A 26,405-nucleotide genomic window follows, 5' to 3' on the forward strand; every position below is an offset into this window, starting at 1 on the left:
TCAGTTTATTTGTCATTCAGTTTATTTATCATAATAATTGTGAAATAATGTAATCATTTATTTTCAGTTTGCTGTTACCTACACAGTTCAGCTTTTTCAGAGACAGTGACCAAACTAATGTAATCGGAAATGCTTCTATGCCACTGCTGGATTATTTTGGTTGTATAGGCACTTGCAGTGGTAGGACATTCTTCTCAAAGTAGCCAGCATTGCTGATATTGCCTGCTGGTAAGTACTGGCCCACCACAAAGGTTGTAGTCCCATCTGTGGCCATCCCAACACCCAGCTGCTTAGAGTCCTTCCAGACCACCTGAGTGAAGTGACCTTATAAGACCAACAAAAGTGTGTGTCAAGATACAGTATACTGTATAATACATCTGTATCATGAAATCATAACACTGTTTGTTCTTCTGTCCATGTTGTTATTAAAAGGTACTGTATATGTTCAAATAGACACCTAGCCTTATGGATATATTCACCACAGCCATACCATTCAATCATTCATTTAGCTACCAATGTGATCTCCATAAAGCTGCTTTTCCTGAGAACTACTGCAAGACTGCACTTTTATGTGGTTTCACCTGTTCCAGAGATGAATCCTGGTTTATTGAAGTCATATTTCTTAATTTCATTGTACCAGCTGTCCACCGCTGCACGCCCTGTTGAAAAACATTACTTCATGACATGTAAAAAAACATGAAAGGCTAGCAACCAAACAGTATCCAGTAAACTGTATCCAGTTAGTTACTTGCCTGGAACTTTTTTGGGTGGTGAGCTGTATGTATAGTACAGGTTTTCTCCAACTTTTGTATTGCTGTGTTTCAGGGTTTTGATGGACAGCAGATTCTGAGCCCATGCCTGAGCAGACTGATTTAGATTGGGATCCAGTGTAAGAGGTGGTGCTCCATGCTTACTACGGTATTCATTGTGAGCCTGCAGGAACTCTGCTGCAAAGCTGTTATCTGCTTCAAAGTAAAACAAAAGTTTGAATCTCATGAGACACAAAGGCGAGATCTAGCAGGAAGGTGTTTCATCCAGTCAGATGGAATTGCATTTAATGCATTTAATGTTGCTTAGTTGATAATGTATAGTAGGAGGCATGAGCCAATATTGTTATGCAACATTTAGCATCCTTTGAAATAACCATTTTATATATACCATATATATCATTTTATACCATTTTATTTTTTTATTTTTATTTTATTTTTATTTTTTTTTATAACCAAGGAGTTATAAAATTAGGCAGCATTTTGTGCAGCCTTACTGAGAATTGCCTACTGAAAATGTCCGGGAAAAAAAAAAAACAAATATTCTTAATTCACGTGCTATTATCATGACCTTCATGTAGCAGATTTACCTAAGCTTAGCAGATAATAGCTAAATAAGCAAATATCACACATGAAGCATAGTAAACCTCTGAATGGTGAGGAAAGTTCTCAGTTCACAGAAATATACAAGATGAAACCTGTCATGACGGGAGAATGAGATTCCACTAGATGTTTGTCAGTGTGGTAGATAAAATGCATAGGGAAAAAAGAAACTAATAATTTAGAATAATAAAATCAGTATTTTGACTGAATAAAATGAAAAAGAAAGGTCAAAACAATACTCTTACCTGCCATTTTAGATGTGTTTTAAAGGCTGTAAAGAAAAGAGAAATAATGCTATTTTTATAAAATATTATGTAAGGTATTTCTCTGTTTAATTTATAGTTATAAGCTCATCAATTATGTAAGGTCATACCTGCTGTCAATGAATTTTCCAGGCTTGCTTGCGCTCTTTTCTTCTTCCTCTGGATTCTCTTCCACTTTTTATCTCAGCCCAAGTGCACCTCCCACTCAGCTTACGGGTCTACTGTGAATTAAGGAAAATGAATTTGTTTCATTTCCACCTAGGCATCATAACACATGCAATTCTCAGAGAAATAAGGTTGGGAAAATGGGTAGGGCATTCTTCCAAAAACACAGACAGGTACACACCCTGTTGTTCAGACTCAAGTGCAAATTAGTATTTAGTAACAGCCAAATAAAATAAATGAAAATGATCTAGAATCTATTCACATATTCTGACCCAGTCCGTTTTCTCAACAAACCACAAAAATCCTAACATATTTACGCTTATTATTGAAAAATATGAGACATCTGTTACCAAGAGGACTGTTGAAGCACAAATTTAATGCAAGTCAAATTTATTGTCCTTGTATCATGCTTGTACATACCCACACCTACTGTCGTCCAAACACACCCTCACCCACACCACATATTTTATTTTATTTTATTATTTTACTTTATTTTATATAAAATGGATGTATGTTTAGCAGGCTTCTAAGGCTTGAGACCATTAGTCAAGTTTATATTTTATTAATTAATTTACATTTTTCTAACTTTATACAAAATTTGTGTGAAAAGTAGAATTTGTGAAATATTTGAATGAAACATGAATTAATATTAACATAAATCATATCATAATAATACTTGCATGATATTCACACATGCTGTTTACTCAAAAAATCTAAAACCTGGTAATCCAATTAGCTTCACATGTAAAGACACCTTGTTTAAATGGAAGACTATATAATTATCATATATTAGGTGCATGTGACATAAGTACTCTCTCTGGAATAAACAAATCCAAAAATACCTAAATAAACAACACACATTGGTGTGAAAGCAATCGATGACCTTGACAGTAATGTGAAATATTGTTTAATAAATAAAATCCACCTTTTTAGGAAAGTTTATTTTACAAATTTGTAGTCCACTCTGAAATGATTGGAACAGCAAAGCCAATTCCTTTGTTTCTGCCATAGACTGAAGACATTTGTGTCTGAGACCAATAAATGAATATGACAGCATAAACAACATAAATAAAAGCAGTTCATTTAGAACATACCACACATACAGATATAGCACATTTTGTATCAGACCACCCAATATTTCTGTGAACAAAAATATAAGTCCTGAAGTAAATTAAAGTAAATAACACTAATATGCGGTTGCATGTCCCTTGCTTGCAATAACTACCATCAATCAAGCTTGCAACCTGATATTACCAAATTGTTGGTTTCTTCTTTTGTGATTTTCAGGCTTTTACCGCAGGCCCTTTCAATGATTGTTTGTTTTGGGGGGCTCTCTTTCCATTGCTTCTCCTCTATAGGAGGTGAAATGTATGTGCAGTTGGGTTAAGGTCTGGTGATTGACATCAAGTAATAGAAATTGTATGGGTGGTCTGATACAAAAGGTTCTATATTTTATGTTGTTTAACCCATCTAGATTTAAACACCAGGAAATAAATCCAAATTCTCACATCTCATATCCATCTTTGGATCTCAAACACAAAGGTCTTGATGTATAGCACAAAATACAGTAATGAATTGGTCTTGCCATTCCAATAGTTTTGTGGGGGACTGTAGAAAACACTGAGGATGGATTGTTTATTTCTGTTTCTCTGTGCCACCTCCACCCTCTACCTTTTAACCTACAACAATCAGCTGATTTAATAACAAAAATCTATTTTTTTTTTCCATTTGTCTTTTCCCCATAATCCCATCTCATGTTAAACAATAGATCCAAACTGTAAAATGTATTAGTCAGTAATATTACTCAGTGTTATTTACATATGGGTGTCTGTGTGATGTACATAACAATTATGTCTATTATCGCAGTCATTTGGAAGGACAGAACATAGCTTATTTTCGGTTGCATGATTCATTGACATAATCCATCAGAAAAGACTGGTTTCCCAAGCTGAATCTAAGCTCACACTAATTACTCTGTCACCAAGGATTGTCAATCTTTTCTAAATTTAAGAGGAGTCGTAATCTGTGCCTCACAAAACTGGCAGCTGAAAAGCCTAAGATTATTTTATTTGGAGTGATTTGAATACAACTGTTGAATTAATTTTACAGCCCTGATAGGTAGCATTATAGTGGCTCTAATTTGTATTAATCATTTTAAAAGGTTGCTTGCATATATTCTAACAATATGGACAGCAAATGCACTACGTATATGACCAAAGGTTTGTAGACCTGATCATCGTACCTGGGGGGACTTTCTGAATTGTTGCCACAAAGTTTGAAGCACACAGTTGTCTAGAATGTTTCTGTATGCTGTAATATTAAGATTTCCCTTCAATGGAACTGAGGGTCCAAAAATCTATTGTGCACAAAGCGAGGTCCATGAAGATAGTAAAGGGGGAATAATGAAGTAATCCCCGCCACATAAAATGCAACCTAGTGCAAACAGTGCAGTAGCGTACAATACAATACACTACAGGACAGATACATAAAATAGCGCAGACCAGTATACAGACTGTATTTAGCATTGTGCACACACACACACATTTAGTAATGTACTGGATGGTGTGAGTAAGAATAAACAATAAAGTGAAATGTAAATATGTCAAAAGTAAAATATGTTTAAAAACCCACAGTTGCAGGATAACTGGAGTAGGCTAAATTGTGTCAGTAGTAGTAGTTGTTTAAAAAAAATGGAATTGTATTATTGGAGTAAAAAGATAAATAAAGATAGTTAAAAGATAGGTGATGATATATTTGCCCAATGTAGGTTACCAACACATCACAGAAATAAACAAATGAAAAAAAAAAAGATTTTAACTTTGGCTAAAGGTTTTCAATGCAATCAAGCAGTGATTCAACTTGTATAAGCTGAATCAGGTGTGGCTCCTGCTTGGTTGCTAGATTCATTCAAGCTCAAACATGTATATCCTACTTCTTTACTAAGTGCACATGACACATATTCTTCCAAGAAATGGGTTTAAAATTCTGTTATGTAATGGTAACACCAGTAGGAGGAAACAAATACTCACCAAATGCAAGGAAGGGAGGATGGTCCAAATGTCCAGTTTTACATTTTTATAAGGATTTTCACCTAATTTTACCTAATAAATAAATAAATAAAATCTATGCCAAGAAATACACACACTTGCATTTAAAGAACAGGTCTTAGCATTCAAGTTATTAACATACACAAGATACTTGTGGGTTTCTGAGAAGAAGTTGATTAGCCATTCATAGTGCTTTGACATGCTGCACTAAATTACTCTTCTTTTATAAATTTGATTTTAGTATTGTGAGGTGGATCATTGACTTTTTAATACACAGGCCATAAAGGGTAAGATTAAATAGTACACTCTCTGACAACAGAATTTACTTCACTGGTTCTCCCCAATGTTGGCTCTGTTAATATCAAGTTCAAGGTTCAAGGTTTTCTTTATTGTCAATACCACCATATGTGCAGACATACAGAGGAATCGAAATACCGTTTCTCTTCTCTCGTCAGTATTAACATTGTACTTACAGTTAGTGCAAGAAAGAACAGATTTGTGACGGTACCAGTAGTATACTTATAATAAATAGATATAAATAAACCAGCGAAAAATAAATTGAACTTCTGAATGGATATATATCTGAGTAAGTGTAAACAGTGAATTCTATTAAATATACAAATATATTCAAGGTGCAAATAAGCTGAAGATAGATGTAAACATGAACATAAACATGAAGATAAATGTAAACTTCAAAAAAGTTAGGTAGAAAAACAGCATGTACAATATTTACAATAGCAGCAGTATGAGTAATGCAATAAGATTGTAAGGTGTAAAGTGCAAAACAGTGTGAGATTGAAATATTTTGTGCATGTATGCCGAAACATGTAATGTTAGAACAAGTGTTTGTAAACAGTCCAGTGTGTATAGAATTTTGTCGTATAAAGTGTCTAATGTGCAATAAAGTGTGAGTGAGCTGTGGTTTCAGAGTCCAGGAGTAGGTATGGGAGGAGGGACATGATTGACAGAGTTCAGCATCCTGACAGCCTGATGGATGAAGCTGTTTGAGAGTCTTGTAGAGCAAGCCTGGAGGCTTCGGTACCTTCTCCCTGAAGGCAGGAGGCTGAAGTAGAGGTTTGATGGGTGTGAACCATCTGCTGCAATGCTGATGGCTCTACTAGTGAGGCGGGTATGGAAGATATCCACAAGGGAGGGCAGAGAGACACCGATGATCTTGCCGGCTGCTTTCACTATGCGTTGGAGAGTCTTCCGAGAGGAGGCAGTGCATCCACCATACCGCACAGTGATGCAGCTTGGTGACAATATACGTTCTGTATACCAGTGACTACTAAAGTAGGCATGGAAAAGGCCCAAAAGCAAAATTGCAAATGATTTTGTAATAAAGTTGATCTAGGAGGAGGAAACAAAACATGGACCTGTGGTGGGTGATTTTCTTAACTGTTTTAAGAACTACACTTTAAAGCTGAGTCCCTTCAAAACATAAAATATGATGATCACACACAATGGTTGATTTGCCATTCTGCTACTCAGATTTCCCATTTGGGGAAACTCTTTGCATTTCAGGAGGATTTCCAGGATTGCTTGGTCATGGTCCACAACCTGTTCTTAACTGAGAGGGCCGATTCTATTTTCTGAGGAAGCTACTAAGGAGTGTTAACTGCTACTGAGCACAGCACTGGAAACGTATGGCTACTTCAACCCACAAGAAGGCCTGACTGCTGAATTCTGCAATGCAGTTTGGGCAGAATCAGATGTAAAAGTGGAGATTCTAACACAACTGACTGTACAGGTACTCCATGAATAACCATATGGCAATGAGTTGATTTGGTATTGGAGAAGGACCACAATTAGACTATATTCACATAATCACAGTTCGCAAAAATGACTGAAATCTAATCTTTTTCTTCAAGCATGACACAGATTTCTTACTTGCATGGATGTGTAACCAGCAGCAGAAAACACATCTGACATGTTCAATTCCAATTTAGACCACTTTCATATGTGACACTGAAATCCGATGCATATCCCATAAGTGGTAATATAAATGTTTGAACATGCAGATTGGAATTCATGCGTTTTTTATGTCAATCATCTCCACATTTCTTATATATTCAGTCTACTGGGCAGGAAAGCTGGAGAATAACATTGAAGGACGTTGTTGATGTTTGCTGTAGAAGCAAAATTAGAAGCTACATCTAGCAACTACTCTGTGTTTGAAGAGACCTCAAAAGATATAATCATACTCATATAAGCTACACTCAGTGCTCATTTAGTCCCTTGTCATTTCGAGACTGGACTACTGTAACTCTCTCTCTCTGATAGGTCTGTCTCTGAGTACCATTCAACCTCTGCAGAATGCAACTTGTTTTCAAACGTCCTACATTCTCCCACATCACCCGATTGCTAGGATCCCTCCACTGGCTTAGTGTAGATACCGCCAACAGATTTAAAACACTGATACTTGCACCATGCTTCCACCAACCATATAGCACTGCTCGACTGGTCCCACCATCACTCAAGGTAAAAGGAAGGTATACATCTAGACTCTTCTCTGTCTGGGTCCTTTAGGTGGACAGTAAACCTCTCTTAGATGTCCCAACAGCTGAGTCACTGGGATCTTTGTAAATCAGCACTTAAAACATAGTCAAAGGCCCACAATTTGCAATGTGGCAGAATATAAGAAATGCTTTGAGGTAAATGAGGTAGTAAGAGATAAGTATTATATCATAGATTTTGGAGTGCTAGTTAACAGGGTTACAGCCCTAAACAAGTTAATTGGTAGTTCTATATGAACTGCAAAAAATGAAGGGAATATACAACCCATAGCCATGAAAAGAGGATAGAAGCTAATAGGAGATGATAGAAGTCTGTTGCCATTTTGGGGGGGGACAGAGTTCCTTGTAGCTCCAAATTTATTTGCATGAGGTCTGGCATGATGAGGGGAGAAGAAGAACGGGCTTTATTACAAGAAATGGCTTTATCACAAAAAATACTGTCTCATGCAGTCACTGTGAAGGTGACAAGAAGGTATCCAGGTAATATGCAGGTTAGGAGGGGTGAAGTTCAGCTTCTGTTTACGGGTTTATTAATGAAGAATGGATGTAATAGATGCAATAGAGTAAAAAAGTCTGTACAATCAAAATGTTTACTGGTTTAAGCAGACCTGCTGCCAGCCATGTCACAGACATCAGCTTTATAGCTGTATATCTTCCATCCATTTAAAAAGTAAAACAAAAAACAGATTTAAGTGGCAATTCAGTCATTTCATGTCCTCTTCAGTGTCATATGGTTGATAACAGAATAATAATGGAATATATAATTGATACAAAAAGTCAAGCATGTTAAAAGTGCTGAAAGGAAATTGAGTATGAGCTTCATTAGAGTTTTCACATGATGTCTCACGTACCCGAGGTTCACTGTTCAATGATTAAGATTTGAGTGTAGACTTTGAAGTGTAAATTGCTGTCCTTAGGTTATCCAAGGACAAACATCCACAGCCAACTTAGTGTGTATGTGTGGCACCATCCACAGTAAACCCATGGTGATCTGTAGAGTATCCATGCAGGGCCATTCTCGGCAGCAGCAAGTGAGTTTTAGGTGAACGAGGCTCCAAGCAGCAAGCAGAAACAGGGTTTTATGAATCAGGCTGGTCTAGAGATGTGGATCAGGTATCTCAGCAGGAGTTATGTGTATCTCAACACACACACACACACAGACACAAAGAGAGAAAGACAGGGAGAGATTTCTAGGTATGCTTTTGCCCTTTAACTAAAAGGGAGAGCCAGAAGGTAAAGGTAACACAGAAATGCCTGACGCTGTGTCTGAATCCCAAACATTTGATTAGAAGGCTGCACCATAGCTGGGGGACCAAAAGCTGTTGTATCCTTAATATTTTCAGGTGCCGACAAGGAGCCTGCATCTTTTGATCAAAGCTAGCTGCTTTTGTGTCCCACAGCACAGAAGAACATTAAATTATTCAAATACATATGCTAAGAGAGTGGCTCTTTCCATTGATTTGACATTTCACGTTCATCAGAACTATAAAATATATTCTGGTTACACGGTTGTAATGGGGTGTGGACTACTTTCAAAATTACCTTTGGACACCAAAAATTTTAATAACAAACACTTGAAACTTTGAAATAATTGGCATAAGTGTTAATTAATGCAGATATGAAATACCTGACAACCTAACAACATACAGGAATAGTTAGTACATTTGACTGAAGAGGGAGAGGAAAGAAAGTGGTCGATGCATTTAATCACAAATTATGGACATGCAACAATTCTAAATTGTAGGCCAAATAAATATGTTCAGTCAACACTTACAAAAAGAAAAAAAAAACATTTTAAATAATATAATGGCAATAGAACAGAAAAAGCATTAGAGATATAATCTATAATCACTGTCCATAATCATACACTGCATAAGTGTGGTACTCATGCTGCACCTTAGAGAAGAGGAGGACAACATTCTATTTCATTCTACACATGGAGTACGATCAAGAGTGAGCCAAATGACAAGAAACCAATAAAGCATAAGTTAGAATCAATCTGTTTAGTGTTAACATGTTGCTATCAAATATTCTTGAGATCTGAGGATATTAGAGAACTTGGTCTTGATTTTTTTTTTTCTTCTTTTTGATTTTACAGAACTTCATGAACAGAAGGGAAAGAAAAACGAGATGGGAAAGTGATTTTTAATTTCTTCAAAGGTTCATTTTCATTATCCTGGTCAGGTTCGTAGAGGTATCACTTGGTATGGGGTTCATTGCAGAGCACCATAATTACACGGTCACGTGCATCACCAAATTTTCCCACTACTCATTCAGCCTGTTTTTCTCATTGTGTGATTGTTTGTTTCCCATCATACATCCCTTAAAAATCATTGTCCTTTTCCATCACAGTCATGCGTCACTTCACGGCAAGGGAACTGCAATATATATTTTTGTTAATAAAAAAAAAATAAACAACTCAATTTTGCTGTTTAATCACTTGTCTCTGATTGGTCAGTGGATGGAGGCGGATCATGCTTTACAGCATGTGAGAGTAGAGCAGTCTATCCTAATGTGTGCGTGCTGACAGGTGAGCAAAACAGGCGGAAAGTAAAGTGGTGGCATTGGGGATCTTCTTGCTGAGAGCCCCGTTTGGGCTTTTATATGTGGAATAAGATTAAATATATAACTTTAATTGACTTAAAATTTACCCAGTCGGACAAGTTTCAGTTTGAGGTGAGTTTACCTTTTATTCTGGTTATTTGCAAACAAAATGGAAAATAGGCATTATATTTTTTTAAAGCCTTAAATTGATATTTTCATTCATTTACAGTTTTGACTGTAAGTGAATATGTTGCTTCTTCTTCTTCTTCTTCTTCTTCTTCTTCTTCTTATTATTATTATTATTATTACTACTTCTTCTTTTAAATTTTGACAGTGCTACACATGCTCTTGACCAGCTCAGCTTTTTTAACTAATAGTAGATGTGAAGTCATGTGACTGCCATTTGGCAATTTTTCTTCTTAATAATTTTCAAGAGAAACAGATTTTTTGCGTTATTTAATAAGAGACCGGTGACAGGCTTTCACTGTATTAGATTATAAACCGTCCTCATAACGTGAGTAGAGACTATTTGATTTCAAAGCAATTTTTTTTATTTACTAAGACTTATTAGAAAATATTAAAATGAGTAATGCACTTCTCTCTGTAGCCAACAGGGGGCAGCAGGGATTCGTTTACATATCCATTTCTAGATTTGCTTGGTCCAAGTGAGGCAGAATCAGTCCAAACACCCAGATACTGAAGGAGCTCACACTTTAAGTGCCGCAAGACTAGAGTTGTTTTCATACTTGCTTTTTGATTGTTTTTTTTTTCCTTAAATACTGAGAAACTATGTGAGTCCCCAACACTAATTGTAAGGCTGTTCTGTAATTGTCGGGGTTCATAAGAGAAAGCTTTGTCCCCTGCTGTAACCTTCAATATTCAAGGTATCAGCAAATAATCTGCTCACTGTGATCGAAGTAGGCGCTGTGGAACATAAAAAATGAAAAAATATGCTCTGGTATTCTGGCACGAGATCATTCGGTGCTCATTCAGTCTGGAAGTGTGGTAGTAGAATGTAGTGTGGTTAAGATATGGGTGATGTAATCATATCTTCTGATTCTACTAAGAACTCTATCTGCTGCATTTTGGACGACGAAGAGCTTGTTTATTCACCAACTGGAACATCCAGACAGTAAAGAATTATCTAACCTAGTGGTAACAAAGATGAACTATTTTTTCTGAATCATGTAGTAACATTAGCAATATTTCTGTGATGAATGAAGGCTATCCTAGTAATATTACCTTCACGAGCTTCAAATGGAAGACTGGAGTCAGTAATCGCACCAAGGTCTTTTAGTGCTGAACATGATGAAACAGAATGGCCATGTAGTGTTACTATGTCATCAGAAAGCTTACTTCTATGTGGATGCACTGTAATTTGTAAGAAGAGAAGCTAAATGAATGCCTTGATAAAGATTATATATAGATAGTAACCCCAATAATTATTATGTGAATATTAATTTGCTGTCAAGTTACATGTGTCAGCAGTGCAGTGTATAAAATCATGCATATATGGGGCAGCAGAGGTCATGTTCACATTTATCACAATGGGGGGGGAAATTGTGATCCCCATTTCTGTGGCATGTTGACATCCAGTGAGTGACCAGAGAGGTGAACACGGAATGGCCACACTGATTCAGACTAACAGAAGGGCAACAGTACTTCAGGTAACCATGCTATAAGATTGTGTGCAGAAAAGCATCTCAGAATGCACCTAATGTTAAACCTTGAGGCAGATGGGCTACAACAACAAAAGGAAACAGAACAGAAATCTAAGGATGCAGTGGCCACACCAAAACTGGACAGTTGAAGGTTGGGAAAAAAAACGTAGCCTGCTCTGATTAAAATTTAATTTCCAACAAAATGAATCCATGCACCCAGCCTGCCTTGTGGAGGTGGAGTGATGATGTTGGGAATGTTTTCTTTGCACACTTTAATACCAATACCAATCAATCTTCAACGCTACAGCCTATTTGAATATTGTTGCTAACCCTGTGCATCCCTTCATGGATACAATTTACCATGTTCTAATGGCTACTTATAGCATAATTATACACCATTTCACATGTGGAATCCATGCCACAAATAATTGAGACTGTTGAGAATGTGAGAGCAAAGGGAGACCTAGTATTTGTATTTGTGTCCCTAATAAAGTGTTTGAGGAGTGTATATATAGCCACATGTTCATATTGAGACCATGTCAGTTGATTAAAGCCCAGTGGTGGGCATAAGGGAGCCTAAACCTTTCATCTGTACATTTTATGCAGCTTTCGAAGAGAACATGTATGCACAAGGGGATCAATTAGGTCACCTTGAGAGAACTATCAAAAGGCTTTCACTAAGCCACTTCATACTTAGGCTGTAACAGTGTTGACTTATCCATCGAGACTTGTGTATCAGCCATTAACACTGTTAGTCTCACCATACATTTAAAATTTCATTTGATATACTAATTACTTTTTTGGAATGACAGAAGACCAAAAAATATGCTGTATTTTGTTTCTAGTTGTGCACTCATGGTGCAATGTAGTGACTGCCCTATTTAGCTGCACAGAGTTCTTATTGCACGAAATGTGAACTACAAAAAGCTCAAAAATTGCGAACTACAAAAAGCACAATTTAGAGACTTTTGCCATGCATTTTAAAAGGTCTGTCTTTTTTTATTTCTGATCAATGAAAGATTTATAAGAATGTCATAAAGTCTACAATGCATTACTTACTGTATGTCTGAGAATGTATACATTAAATGTGTAGCATTGCAATTTTGATATTAGCATTTAAAACATTAGAAAATGTGCAACAAATGTGTTGCACTGTAATAATTTATTTACTGTTAGATAAAGAATTTGGGAAAGCCACTGAACTTTTACATTTTTTGTGTTGTGTATATTGAAACAGTAAGGCAATTTTAGTGCTGATGCAACCTACTCTATGTGGCCCAAATACCAGTGAAGGGATGTCTTAAAGCTTCAGCCTACAAAGATAATGTAAGATGAAAGATCTAGATAATTCTCTGCTTTCAACTGTAAGGAAACAGTTTGGTGAAGGCCCACATACTGTATGGGTGTGATGGTCGGGTCTCCTCATACATTTTGCATTATAATGTATATGCAAAATTTGGTAGTAATTTATGCTACTTATGATTGCTTTAATTTAATATTTCATAACATTTATTAAATAATGTGTTTGTGACCTTTATGGTGTGTTCTGATTATTTAGGACCTCTTTGGATTTCTCTCACATTCTTTGCTAAGATCATTGTCAGAGTTACTGTTTCAGGATATTGTGATGTCTAGTCAAGAAGGACAAATAAAAAGATATAACTATTATGGCCAGATGAGATCCATGCTATTTCTGGGTTAACTAGGCAACATTAATGTCCAGATTTGTAGCTATACTTGAACTTGTGACAGTCAATATTCATCTGCATGCACAATGACAGCCAAAAACATGAAGGAAAGACAAAGCAAGTGCACATGTAGTGTGGATGTAGTGTGGTTATAATATGGGTGATCTTCTGGTTCTTCTAAGGACTCTCACTGTTGCATTTTGGACAATCTTGAAATAAAAATAGAAATAGACAAAGCAATTGCACTTAATTGTTTGGTATTAGGAGGTCAGTGACATCTTTGCACATTTTATTTATATTTATTTATAATCTTTGCACCAAAAATCTCCTGATCATATGTGTTCTTCAAATATTGCTGCATGACTGCTCCAGAGGGAAATCCATGAGGGGTTTGAGGACAGGAGAGGAGCTGGGACCTCATCCATTGGAATCCCTGCCAACTCAACATTTGACTTTACCTGGGTTTTGTCACCCAAAAGATCATCTGCTGCCAGGGCAGCACATACACTATATTGCCAAAAGTATTCGCTCACCCATCCAAATAATCAGAATCAGGTGTTCCAATCACTTCCATGGCCACAGGTGTATAAAATCAAGCACCTAGGCATGCAGACTGTTTTTACAAATATTTGTGAAAGAATGGGTCGCTCTCAGGAGCTCAGTGAATTCCAGCGTGGAACTGTGATAGGATGCCACCTGTGCAACAAATCCAGTTGTGAAATTTCCTCACTCCTAAATATTCCACAGTCAACTGTCAGCTGTATTATAAGAACGTGGAAGTGTTTGGGAACGACAGCAACCCAGCCACGAAGTGGTAGGCCACGTAAACTGACGGAGTGGGGTCAGCGGATGCTGAGGCGCATAGTGCGAAGAGGTCGCCAACTTTCTGCAGAGTCAATCGCTACAGACCTCCAAACTTCATGTGGCCTTCAGATTAGCTCAAGAACAGTGCACAGAGAGCTTCATGGAATGGGTTTCCATGGCCGAGCAGCTGCATCCAAGCCATACATCACCAAGTGCAATGCAAAGCGTCGGATGCAGTGGTGTAAAGCACGCCGCCACTGGACTCTAGAGCAGTGGAGACGCGTTCTCTGGAGTGACGAATCGCGCTTCTCCATCTGGCAATCTGATGGACGAGTCTGGGTTTGGCGGTTGCCAGGAGAACGGTACTTGTCTGACTGCATTGTGCCAAGTGTAAAGTTTGGTGGAGGGGGGATTATGGTGTGGGGTTGTTTTTCAGGAGCTGTGGACAGCCTTCCCAGAAGAGTTGAAGCTGTTATAGCTGCAAAGGGTGGACTGACGTCATATTGAACCCTATGGATTAGGAATGGGATGTCACTTAAGTTCATATGCGAGTTAAGGCAGGTGAGGGAATACTTTTGGCAATATAGTGTATCTTACACTGCTTTAAATGCTGGGACCCACCCAGGCCTGACCATTGGTGGATCAGGGCCTGTGCACTGCCTGAACCCAACAAGACCTGTATATTGCCTATAGTGTCAGCAACATCCCTCTGGAGACAGACTGACCAACTCGAGCAAGGTTTTCCAAATTGCCAGATAATCCAGCTGGTTCATGGGCAGCAGGTTTCAGTCAGGAGTGCTTGGTTGCAAAGCCTCTAGTCATTCCTTGGCAAATCAAATACTGAGGTGGTGCCACTTGAACATTTCCAGATGCAACTCTGCATCATCTCAAATATTCATCCTGGCAAGGGAGAGGAAGCTTAATGATAGATATGCATGAGAGGATGACATGGTTAAAAGGCTCTTCAGGCCAGCTCAGAGAGTATTTTGTTGCCACTGCTGCAGGTGGATGAGAACCTGATATTGCTGTTCCTGCATCTGGACCAGGGACTAGACAATCTGGGTGAAATGTAATAGGGCAAACAGGTGTCAGGTTTACTAAAAAATAAAGAATAACACTTTTGTTTGTAGTGAATGAATGGTATTACCATTTCTTTCTTTCTTTCTTTCTTTCTTTCTTTCTTTCTTTCTTTCTTTCTTTCTTTCTTTCTTTCTTTCTTTCTTTCTTTCTTTCTTTCTTTCTTTCTTTCTTTCTTTCTTTCTTTCTTTCTTTCTTTCTTCCTTCCTTCCTTCCTTCAGCATCTTCCAAATCCTGGTCTAAATTAATGTCTTTTAAGAACAGCTCACTGAATATGTCACTCTTTATTTTCAATGTAAATCAATGTGATTTAATAAAATGTAATTTCCTTGTATTTTTTTGCTTTCAGGATTTTAAAATGGCGTTGAAAACCCTCGAGCTGAATTCAACGATCTCTTCTGTGTCGGTCTACACTTTGGAAAATTCGGGAAAACTTTTGGTCGACTCAAGCACTTCCGGTCCATTTCCTGGTGCCAATATCACCTATGTGGACATCTACCTTCATGATCGCTTTGTGTCTACCATCTTCATTGTATCCTACCTTCTCATTTTCGTTATGTGTATGGTTGGTAATGGAGTGGTGTGCTTTATTGTCCTGAGACGCAAACATATGCGCACTGTCACCAACCTGTTCATTCTCAACCTGGCCATCAGTGATCTCCTGGTTGGGATTTTCTGCATGCCCACCACCTTAGTTGATAACATCATTACAGGTAAGTTATGCAATTTGCACTCATTAGTCTATTGCACCAAGATCCAGCACATTCTTTTTTGACAAATAATTAGATACCATTTTGGTATAATTATGGTATGCACACTCACCGTCCACTTTAACACCTGTTCACCTGTGCTTCTTTATGCAGTTATCTAATCAGCCAGCCATGTGGCAGTAGCACAGTGCAAAAAAAAAACGTGAAGATAAAGGTCAAGAGCTTCAGCTAATGGTTGTGGCATGGTTGTTGGTGCCAGATGAGCTGGTTAGAGTATTTCACAAACTACTGATCTTCTGGTATTTTCACATACAACAGTTTCTAGAGTTTACATGGAATGGTACAAAAACAAAAACACTGATTGATACACTGTTCTGTCAATGGGAACACCTTACTGATAAGAGAGGTCAGAGGGAAGTGGCAAGACTGCTTTGAGCTACCAGGAAGGATACAGTAACTCAAATGAAATAGTCATTCTTTTAGAACCACAGTGAGCACAACACATTGAAGCAGATGGATTTCAACAGCAGAAGACCACATTGGTTTTCACTCCTGTCAGCCAAGAACAGAAGTCTGAGGCTAGACACAGGCTCACCTAAACTGGACAGCTGAAGCTGTTTTGCATGCGCATTCCATGGAGCACATAGCTATTATTATTATTATTATTATTATTATTATTATTATTATTATTAATAATAATAATAATAATAATAATAATAAGAGGAAGAAGAATAAGAAAAGAAGAAGAATACATGTATTTTGCAGTGCAGTTTCTCTTTTAGTTTGTTCTGGAGCAACAAATGCTGCAAAAGATGAAATATCTATAAAAAAAATAAAATAAATAAAAGTACAAGCAATATACTAGAAAATTCAGTGGCCACCTATATGGTGTTTTATCACAGACGCAGTTCTGGTTGCTATGTGATCTACCTGCTCACTCTGTGTGAAGACATATATTTATGCCATGTAAAAGTGCAGCTTCCTGCTCTGAAAGAAGGAAGGAAAGAAGGAAAGAAAGAAAGAAAGAAAGAAAGAAATTAAGAAAGAAAGAAAGAAAGAAAGAAAGAAAGAAAGAAAGAAAGAAAGAAAGAAAGAATTAATAATGGTAAATAGATTAAGGAAAAGAAAGAAAAACTTAAAGTTATGAGAAAATTGATTAAAGGGAAAATTTAAAAGGAATATAAAACTACAAAGGAGGCTAGAAAGAGAAGATCTGACTTTGGTGTTAATGTTTAATGTGAATTATAGACATGAACATAAATAAGCATGTAAGCTTAAATGTCAGTATAAACGTAGAAGTTTAATGTTTTGGAGAAGTGAAGTAGGTACATAGCACATTGGATCTATGCTGGCTACTCAAATTTACAGTCCCCTCTAAAAGTATTATACATCTGTTCTTCATTAATTGCTCTGCTAGGATGGCCATTTGGAAGTTTGGTGTGCAAGCTGAGTGGGATGGTACAAGGAATATCTGTGTCTGCTTCTGTCTTCACACTGGTAGCCATTGCTGTGGACAGGTAAAGAACTATTTGCGTTTTCTGTGTTATGTATATTAATAACATGTGTCCTATATCTTTTTATATAGAACATTTGCTGTACATATCCATATGTGCTGTGTCTTGTTTCCCTCTCTTGCTTCTACTGTCACTTTTTCTCAGGTTTCGTTGCATTGTTTACCCCTTCAAGCAGAAGCTGAATATTTCCACCTCCACTCTCATAATTGCAGTCATTTGGGTACTGGCTATCTCCATTATGTGTCCATCAGGTGTCATGCTGCAGGTCACTAAGGAGAGCCAAATCCTCATTTTATTAGGGGATGGTAATTCTACAAAGCCATTCTACTGGTGCCATGAGAACTGGCCCAACAAGGAAATGCGCAAAATCTATACCACTGTGCTCTTTGCCAATATCTATTTGGGTCCACTCACCCTTATTGTCATTATGTATGCCCGCATTGGTCTCACACTCTTCAAGACAGCCACTCCCACCTCTGCAAACCAAGAATCTAGTACCAGCTTCGGATCTGGCTCGAGAAACCCAAGTGGCTATGAAACTCGCCAACTAGCATCAAGGAAAAAGAAGCATGTAGTTAAGATGTTACTGGTTGTAGCATTGTTGTTCATTCTGTCCTGGTTGCCTTTGTGGACGCTGATGATGCTGAGTGATTATGCCAGCCTGAATGAGTTCCAGCACCGGCTGATAAACATCTACATCTACCCTTTGGCCCATTGGTTGGCTTTTTGCAACAGCAGCATCAATCCTATCATTTATGGCTTCTTCAATGAAAACTTCCGCAGGGGGTTCCAAGCTGCCTTTAAACTACAGCTTTGTTCAGGGCAGCACAGCATGAGCAGAACTTACTTGCACCGTGTGCAGGGTAATGCTGTCCTACCAATCAATCTGAATTTGGAGACAGGCAGTGGGCCGAGCCAAAGACTGGAAATGTCCAAAATATTAGGTAAAAACAATGATAAAAGTTTGGTGAGGAACAGCCAGCTCTCAGGAAAGAAGAAGCAGAAAGAGCAAAACATGATCATGGAGAATCTAGAAAAGGTATGTATAAACAAGAAGGACTGAATATCGTGCACATGTGCGATTGCATTCATATGCATATTGTACACTAGTCTATTAGTTAATTGACTAGCATACCTGAAATTGCTGAATGGAGAGTGAGAGAGAGAGAGAGAAGTACAGAATATGGCCAAAAGTTAGTGGACACCTGACCATCAATCCAAATATTGGTCTTCCCCAAACCCAAAAACACACACTCAGAGAACTCAGAGTCCCCTCCGAGTGGACATATCAAATATACTGAGTAGAATTTAAGTAAGGAAAATTAAAGTCACCAAAAAAGGGAAAAAAGTGGATTTCATTCAAAAGGCAGTGTACTTACAGTAACTTAGTTTAGCTTAGATATTTAGTAAATATCATTTAAATTTTAACAAAATTCTTAGTAGATTGAAACTATTTTCAGTCAGAATAATGAGTAAGTGTAACGCTTGTTTTTGTTCAAATTGCTTTAAATTTACTAAATGTATTTACTTATATCAACTCATAATTTACTATATTATTAATAAATGCAACACAATTTAGCTATTGCTTTCATCACAATACACAAGACCTAATGTTTTGATTAAATTTACATTATTATTATATTACAACTTATTTAATACATCAACTCATAATTCTGACACTTAAAATCTACCAGTTGTATCACCCTCTAGTTCTCGGCGTGAGGCCAACCGCCTACACCCTCCTCAGGGCCGCTCTTCTCAGACCACAGATACAAATTTAACACAGACTTTGAGTATAACAGGTGTCTGCTTACCTGTCTGTTTTAGTGCCGGCGATCTGTAGCCCGTAGTAGTCGCGGTCCTAGCACAGGTTTCAGACTCACGTCAGCCTTCCCACACAAGATTCCCGGGTTTCAGCACAAATAAATATGTCGGAACTCAAATTAGCTACGAGATTCAAAAAGAGGATGTGTGAAACACAGTGAGGGGAAATGCTCAAGAGGAAATGATGTCGAGGGCTCAGGTTGAGTTGTGCTCGCTTTCGCACTGGCTGCTGTTGTCTCAGAGAGACACACACACCGATACACACACACACACACTAAAATAAAAAAAAAAAACCCTCTCGAGTGGACATATCACAGGGTGGAATTTTAGATTGTGTCTATTTCTATTATTTCCATAATCTTACCCAATGAATTCAATAAACTATCAAATACTTAGCCAAAATAACAGAGATCTCAGTCAGCAGATGAGAAGAAGCAGGTTTCTTTATTCAGAGATGCAGTCAATGACATGCATTTCTGAAGAGAGAAGCTGGTCTAAAAAAACCCCAAAAAATCCCCCTCTACTTATACCTCAGGCGCCCCATGGCACCTCCTTTTCCTAATTAAAATATTTCCAGCAATTTCACATTATATTCAATGTATGGCTACTTTAATTCCTCCTTCCTTAATTTACATACTTACTATATTTTCTTATTTGTCCCGATACCGCCCCTAAATGAAAACATCCTCCCCTTGATGACATCAATGTGTAATTTCAGACTTGTAAATTCTACCTAGAAGGGCACACTTGCTTCATTTGACCCCAACCTTTCGGGTACATGATGTTTACAACGGTGTGCACGTACCTCGATGTTTACAACAATGTGCTTCCATTTCTTAGTAAACCATGCTTCTATTTCTAAGTTTAGATGTGCTTATATTTCTTAGTAAAACCTCTATGTCTGAATTTAAATGTGCTTCTACGTTACCTATTAAGCGATGCTGATGCTGATAAGATGCTGTTACGTCTAGCGTGTGTCTGTCTTCTCTCATCTGGGTGACTATTCTGGGCCCTGAAAATCCCCTCACTTTCACACTTCTTAGCACCAAAAAATCCCCTCACTTTCACACTTCTCAGCCCTAGTTCTGCATTATTATTATAAAAGTTATACATTTGCGTTAATTGAAAGCTCAAAAGCCTGATATTGTAAAGGATATATATTTGATATATTTGCATTACTGAAAAGCTAACTACTAATCAGTAGCTAAATATTTTTGACAGATATTTGATAGGTAACCACTACTTCTAGGCAGAGCATTGCCATTTTAAATCTAGGCTAATGTATGATGTATGATATCTATGTAAATTCCCTTTACTGAAACTACGAAGCCAAAACCTATGCGCACAATGCAAGGTTCATGAACACATGCTTTGCCAAAATTACTGTGGACTATCTCAAGTGTCCTGCATTGAGTCCTGACCCTGTCAGCCCCACAGGGTACCATTGGAACTCTGATCAGTCCTCATTCAACATCAACAAAAAATCTTTACAACCATACTACAAAATCTAATAGAAAGCCTTTCCAAAAAAGTGGAGGCTGTTATAACAGCAAAGGGGGACCAATGCCCATAGTTTTGGAATGGGATGTTCATCAGGGCTGTGATGGTCAGGTGTCCACTTACTTTTAGCTATGTAGAAGTTAAGGCTGAGCAGAAGAAGGTGGAAGGCTCTCGGTCATCATTTTAATATGAAAGGCAGGTCATTTTATGTCAAGCATACTTTAAGAACTTGTATACCAATTCCATTTTTCTAATTAGATATATAAGGATAGATTCTGCATAGTTTTATTCATTAATTAGACATAAGTAATGAATCAATGGTCTCAGTTTATTTATTTATTTGTTTGTTCATTCATTCATTCATTCATTCATTCATTCATTTTTTTATTTTGCATTAACAAATTTTCTGAAGGTGGTCATTATTCACACATCATTTTATAGTCATAGTTAAGATTAACTTTTCATTGGTTTAATTAGAACATGCCTTAAGTCAGTATTAGTTCATAATTAGATAAGTATAACTCAGCTATTGGTGCATGAACATTCATGTACTGTCATTGTAGTGTTACCAAAGGATGTTTAAACAGCTTATGAAGAATGCTTGAAGGTGTTAGTTTGTTACAATACATCATTGGGACAGATTTTCATGCTTCTCTGATAGTGTTTCATTTATATAAATTCTATATTCTGATTTGAACATTTTTATATGTGTAATGTAATGACCTGTTGAAGCTAAATTGAATAGCAATTAAGTGTTTTCATTTGAAATCTATTAGTGATGCCTTTCAACATGCATACAGTTGCAAGTGGAAATATTTAAGATGTATTACGGTGTATAAAATTTAATGAAAATACAACCATAAACAATAAACAAATAAATCTCCATAAACAAATAAAGAATATTTAATGATAAGTTGAAAAATATTGAATTGGAATGAAAAACAAAATCTAGCTCTATTGACAAATTTATTTAATTTAATCTATTGTCCAGGGCAGCACTGTTGCCTCAACAAGAAGGTCAGGCAGGGGCAGGGGTCTTTTTGTTTGGAGTTTGCATGTTCTTCCTGTGGTTTACTCAGGGTACTCTGGTTTCCCCCCATAGTCCAAAAACATGTACATTAGGTTGACTGGTAAATTCTAAATCGCCCATGTGAGTGTGTGTTGTCTGTCTTGTATGTGGCCCTGTGATGGACTGGTAACCTGTCCCCTTCCTTTCACCCAATGTGTGCTGGGATAGGCTCCAGCAGATCCCCATGACCCTAATTAAGAATAAAGCGGGTATAGAAGAATGACAAATGTCCATTTGAACTATTATTCATCCTCCAACCTCACTACTTGGAGCATCCTTTTGTCTTGAAAACCTATAATAAGAGATTTCGATAAGTGTTGACAGGCTTCTGACGCCTCTCTCTTTAAATCTTTGCCTATTCTTCTCTTGCAAAAGCAAGATTGTCAGTTCTCTAGCAGAAAAAAACACTCCAACATCAACACTGACCCACCCCCATGCTTAAGCGTGAGGATAGTATGCTTCTGGTCATGATCTACATGGTCATACAGTTTCTGTTTTACTTCAGTACTCTACTGTATATAAGCGTGTCTCAGAACACTTAAGGTCAAAATGTGTGTTGGGTAATTAATTCAATATTTATATTTAATATTTATTATATTAATTAAATAGTTCTATATGGAGAGAAAAGGACACAGTCTGATGCACATAGACCAAGACATTCAAATTGGCCATTAGTATAGGGGTTTACAGAAAAATTTGACAAACAGGGGGTGTGGAGGACTAATCACAAGAAATATCCTTGAAGGAATTATCTTTTTATTACATTGTGTATTGTGTAGAGCTATTTTTCTGTAAATAGTGGTTGTTAAGTTTGTCATTGTGTTCCGATGTATCATCATAATAATTAAAAGCATTCCTAAGTATATTTGAAATGCTGTTTACTTAAACTTTTATTTTATATGAAATAACTAAACTCTGAATAAAATAACTCTGCTGTTTCATATCAGCTAAACAAGACCTTGTATTAATCACCAGTTCTGTCCCTGTACAACGTATAAGATTTTAATATTGTTATATAATATTTTCTTGGAACTGTAACTGAAACTGTATAATGTTTCTGTCTGTAAACACACAGTGAGTGCAAAGTAAAAATGAATAAAGTTGAATCATTTGAGTTGATCTCAAATATGCATTGTAGGTGCTGCAGGTGTCTGCAACTGGTATCTGACCAAATAAGCCGCAAGTTTATATATACCTAAAGCATATTCACGTTACCATGCATTTCCAGTGTTAAGTACATTAGCATTTCTACTGTAATTTATTTTCATAGAAGGTCATTTCAAATAACAGCCAATAATAGATAATAGCTATAATAAGAGGTAGCTTTATTTCAACACATATTTATTATATTACATTTTCAGTTGGTTAACAATCTACTAAAGATAAAAAAAATATTTGATGGCCTTGCAATTTACTTAATTAAACTTGAATCAAACTCTTGAGATAGCGTTCCACAAACTTTACAAGATACAAGAATTACAAGAATTTTTGCTCGTTTCTCTTGACAGAAATGGTGTAACTCAGTTTGTGAAACTTTTTTGCTCAGACTTGCTTTTTCAATACAGTCCACAAATCCTCTATGGGATCAGGGTCAGGTCAGATTTATGATGGCCAGAGTTATGCTTAGGATACTTGTACTGCAGGAAGACACACTTGCGACCATGTTTTACATTTCTGTCAGATGTCCTAGAGGTTTATGTTTCTACATAATCATCCACCTGCATGATGCCATCTTGTCTTCATGGTGATGCAGGTGTGTCTTAGATTAGATTAGATTAGATTAGATTAGATTAGATTAGATTCAACTTCATTGTCATTGCACATAGTTACAAGGCAACGAAATGCAGTTAGCATCTAACCAGAAGTGCAAGTTAGCAGTGCAATATGAACATATATACAGATATGTATAAATAAAAGCTATATATAAATTGGATTTACAAATAAATAAATATATATATATATATATATATATATATATATATATATATATATATATATATATACTGTATATATATATACTGTATATATATGAATATACAGTATAAAGTGAGCAAAGATGGATATTGTGCATAGAATATATAAATTAATGTACAGAATAATTGTAACTTTACAGATATATATGAATGTGCGGAATAGGAAATATACAGAAACTATATATAGATGAATTTACAGTATATGCAATAGTATGAAATATACATATGAATAACTATGAATAACTTTACAGCTGGATGGATATGCAGGGAGAATACATACACACACACATATATACCTATATGAATATACATATATTAGTATATAGTCTATGTGCAGACTATACAGATGAATGTACAGAGAGTATTTAAAGAGATATATTACCTCACTGCCGGGTTTATCAATGTGTGTGTGTGTGGGGGGGGGGTTACTGTCCATGTCTTAATGGTGATGTACATATTTGGTACCTGACCCCTCCAACTCCTTCACCAGTTACTTTGTTTTTGTCTTTGGGGTTCAACTGAACCTTTCAAGCCAAAGTTAATTTAATTCTGGGAGTTCGTGTGTAACTCTATATTGAAAGCCGCATTATCTGTCTTGTCCCAAAATTTTCATTTGAATAAAATTTTTTGCTTCTGGTCTACATTTTTTTTCTTGGTTGAGTTGGATTTTACTATGGTATCTAAAAAAAAGATCTGTTTACCGCTACAAGTACATTTACAATTAACTCTTAATTATGACAATAGCCAATCAGAAGCTTCCAGAATTTAATTACACCAGTTTATATAATCTTACAGATGTTTGAAGATACAGGGAACTTTGTGAATGTAGACTTTTGTCCCACTGAAAATCCAGTAAAGTAAATAAAAGTAAAAATAATTCCATTCTTCATCTATTATTTTGAAATGAACTTTTATGAAAGTATATCATATTTGACAACTCATTTGCTAACAAATATACTAATAAAATAATTTAACCAATATCTGTTATCAGAACTCAGGTTACATAATCAGTATTGGCTGTGTCAGCCATAAATGGAGGATATTGTGTACTGTTATAAAAGAGGTGAAAAGAGAAAAATCTTAAGTAGTCCCATGACAGTGTATAGTAACAATTTGCAAACACCACCTTACCACTCCGGAAACTGACATTTAAAGTCCATATTCCCTGAAGTGGGCTTTAGAAGAGCATCAATAGATCTCCAGGGGGTTTTGCTCACCGTTAGAAGATTATGTTAGTGAGGAGATTAAAACAGACTTTTAAATGTGAGTTAGAACTGTTTTGTGTCTAAAGTGGAGTTTACACTCAATTCACCTATACACAGCGGGGTTCAAAAGGCTGAGGTCACTTATAAAAATGCTATTTTGCTTTCTTTTCTAATTTAATACAACAAGTTTCATTATAATTGCAAATTATATTACTGACAATGTAAGTGAAAAGGAATCTTTGCAAAATGTACACACAAGTTCCTTTCTTGGTTCAGACATGATAGCAAATTGTGTTGTTGAACCCTGGCTTATAAACCAGAGCATGATATTAAAGCAGCCCACCAAGGGTTCAAGCATTTAGCTGTCTCCAGTCACAGGTCTTTATGATCTGTGATTGAGATTGACAGACAACAACTCTCAATTGTTGTTATTTTGCTCTGCAGGAAACAGCTTCTAAAAGCCACAGGGTTTGTATCCAAACTTTTGTGACAGGACCACTCTCACTCCACATTTAGAGGCGTGTAACTCAACAGTGAATAGCTTTGTGGGGGTAGGATGTTTCAAAATAGGAGTGGTGATGAATGCTGTTATGAGCCTCTTGTAGGCTTAATCAAGTGCAGTGTTTTTATTAAGGACTGCTGTTTAAGGACATGAGGGAAGTGGCGATGTGGGAACTAAAGCCCTTGATGAACCTGGCTGTAGGGTATAACTGTGCCAGGCTCAGCGTTATTGTGTTCTCTGTGTTTTTTTTTTTTTTACAAGCAATTTTTATTATTCTTCATATCCTTTTACATATTACATATTACATATACAGGTACATATGAAATGTACAGGTACAACTGAAAATTCATGGGTTGTGAGTACTGATATGATATAAGGTAATAAATTGTTGGACCATCGCAAGCCACCATAGATAGCATAAGTCCCTTAAATTGTACTGGTGGGAGAGAACTCATTTTTTTTCTAAACTTAGAGAGAGAGAGAGAGAGAGAGAGAGAGAGAGAGATAGATAGATAGATAGATAGATAGATAGATAGATAGATAGATAGATAGATAGATACACAAGTACACAAGTCAGTTATTATTGTTTGTTCTACTGTTGCAAAAATGTTTAAATGTGTTATTCAATGTTCTTTAAATGGGTTTTATTATGGGTGAATATTTAGCAATTTTGTTAACAAAAAAACAATGATGTTTTCTTGAAAGTGTATTCAGTTTACTGCCAGTTCTGCTTACCAGAGATTTGTTTGAGTGGCAAAATTATTAGTGTGATCCTGTGGCCGCTCAAGATTCTCTGCATATATTGAGATGTTGATGCAATTGATAAATTGTAGCTCTGTAAAAGCTTTTGTTGTGATCTAAGTGGTGACCATTTATTACATGTTCTGGATCCAGTTATTTTCATCGTTCAAAGGCATGTTCTGCATATTAAATATCTCTCTTTTGTGCTCAGTGAACCTGACCACTTGTCCTC

At 36.6% G+C, this 26,405-nt stretch overlaps 2 protein-coding genes across 7 annotated transcripts; one reads left to right on the plus strand and one right to left on the minus strand.

Annotated features, from left to right (window-relative positions):
* Positions 1-19,646, minus strand: glipr2 (GLI pathogenesis-related 2). 5 transcript variants are annotated; one of them, XM_058383856.1, is made up of 7 exons: positions 19,174-19,646; positions 4,828-4,899; positions 1,744-1,851; positions 1,616-1,641; positions 753-965; positions 582-659; positions 1-324 (listed from the first exon to the last, which is right to left on the minus strand). In XM_058383856.1, exons 4-7 carry the CDS (start codon positions 1,620-1,622, stop codon positions 152-154), a joined length of 471 nt encoding a protein of 156 aa, XP_058239839.1. In that variant the 5' UTR covers positions 1,623-1,641; positions 1,744-1,851; positions 4,828-4,899; positions 19,174-19,646; the 3' UTR covers positions 1-151. The 5 variants fall into 5 exon arrangements, with proteins under 5 accessions (XP_058239839.1, XP_058239838.1, XP_058239837.1 ...); XM_058383855.1 differs by having other exon boundaries at positions 1,744-1,854; XM_058383854.1 differs by lacking the exon at positions 4,828-4,899.
* LOC131348711 (neuropeptide FF receptor 2) lies at positions 9,892-19,179 on the plus strand. Of its 2 annotated transcripts, XM_058383850.1 has the most exons (4): positions 9,892-10,037; positions 15,485-15,848; positions 17,263-17,362; positions 17,504-19,179. In XM_058383850.1, exons 1-4 carry the CDS (start codon positions 9,966-9,968, stop codon positions 18,420-18,422), a joined length of 1,455 nt encoding a protein of 484 aa, XP_058239833.1. In that variant the 5' UTR covers positions 9,892-9,965; the 3' UTR covers positions 18,423-19,179. The 2 variants fall into 2 exon arrangements, with proteins under 2 accessions (XP_058239833.1, XP_058239832.1); XM_058383849.1 differs by lacking the exon at positions 9,892-10,037 and having other exon boundaries at positions 15,387-15,848.
* Positions 19,647-26,405: the final 6,759 nt, after the last annotated feature.

This window comes from Hemibagrus wyckioides, linkage group LG28 (assembly GCF_019097595.1).
Source record: "Hemibagrus wyckioides isolate EC202008001 linkage group LG28, SWU_Hwy_1.0, whole genome shotgun sequence".
Classification (NCBI taxonomy): Eukaryota; Metazoa; Chordata; class Actinopteri; order Siluriformes; family Bagridae; genus Hemibagrus; species Hemibagrus wyckioides.

What these genes read in the sequence shown, in the direction of transcription:
- glipr2 (XM_058383854.1), bottom strand. An exon ending in ACCACCCAAAAAAGTTCCAG is followed by an intron (nt 660 to 752) that starts GCAAGTAACTAA and finishes GTTTTTCAACAG; the next exon opens with GGCGTGCAGCGGTGGACAGC. An exon ending in AGGATTCATCTCTGGAACAG is followed by an intron (nt 325 to 581) that starts GTGAAACCACAT and finishes TGGTCTTATAAG; the next exon opens with GTCACTTCACTCAGGTGGTC.
- LOC131348711 (XM_058383849.1), top strand. Translation starts at nt 15,410, where the DNA reads ATGTCACTCTTTATTTTCAATGTAAATCAATGTGATTTAATAAAATGT. An exon ending in AGTTGATAACATCATTACAG is followed by an intron (nt 15,849 to 17,262) that starts GTAAGTTATGCA and finishes TTGCTCTGCTAG; the next exon opens with GATGGCCATTTGGAAGTTTG. An exon ending in GTAGCCATTGCTGTGGACAG is followed by an intron (nt 17,363 to 17,503) that starts GTAAAGAACTAT and finishes ACTTTTTCTCAG; the next exon opens with GTTTCGTTGCATTGTTTACC.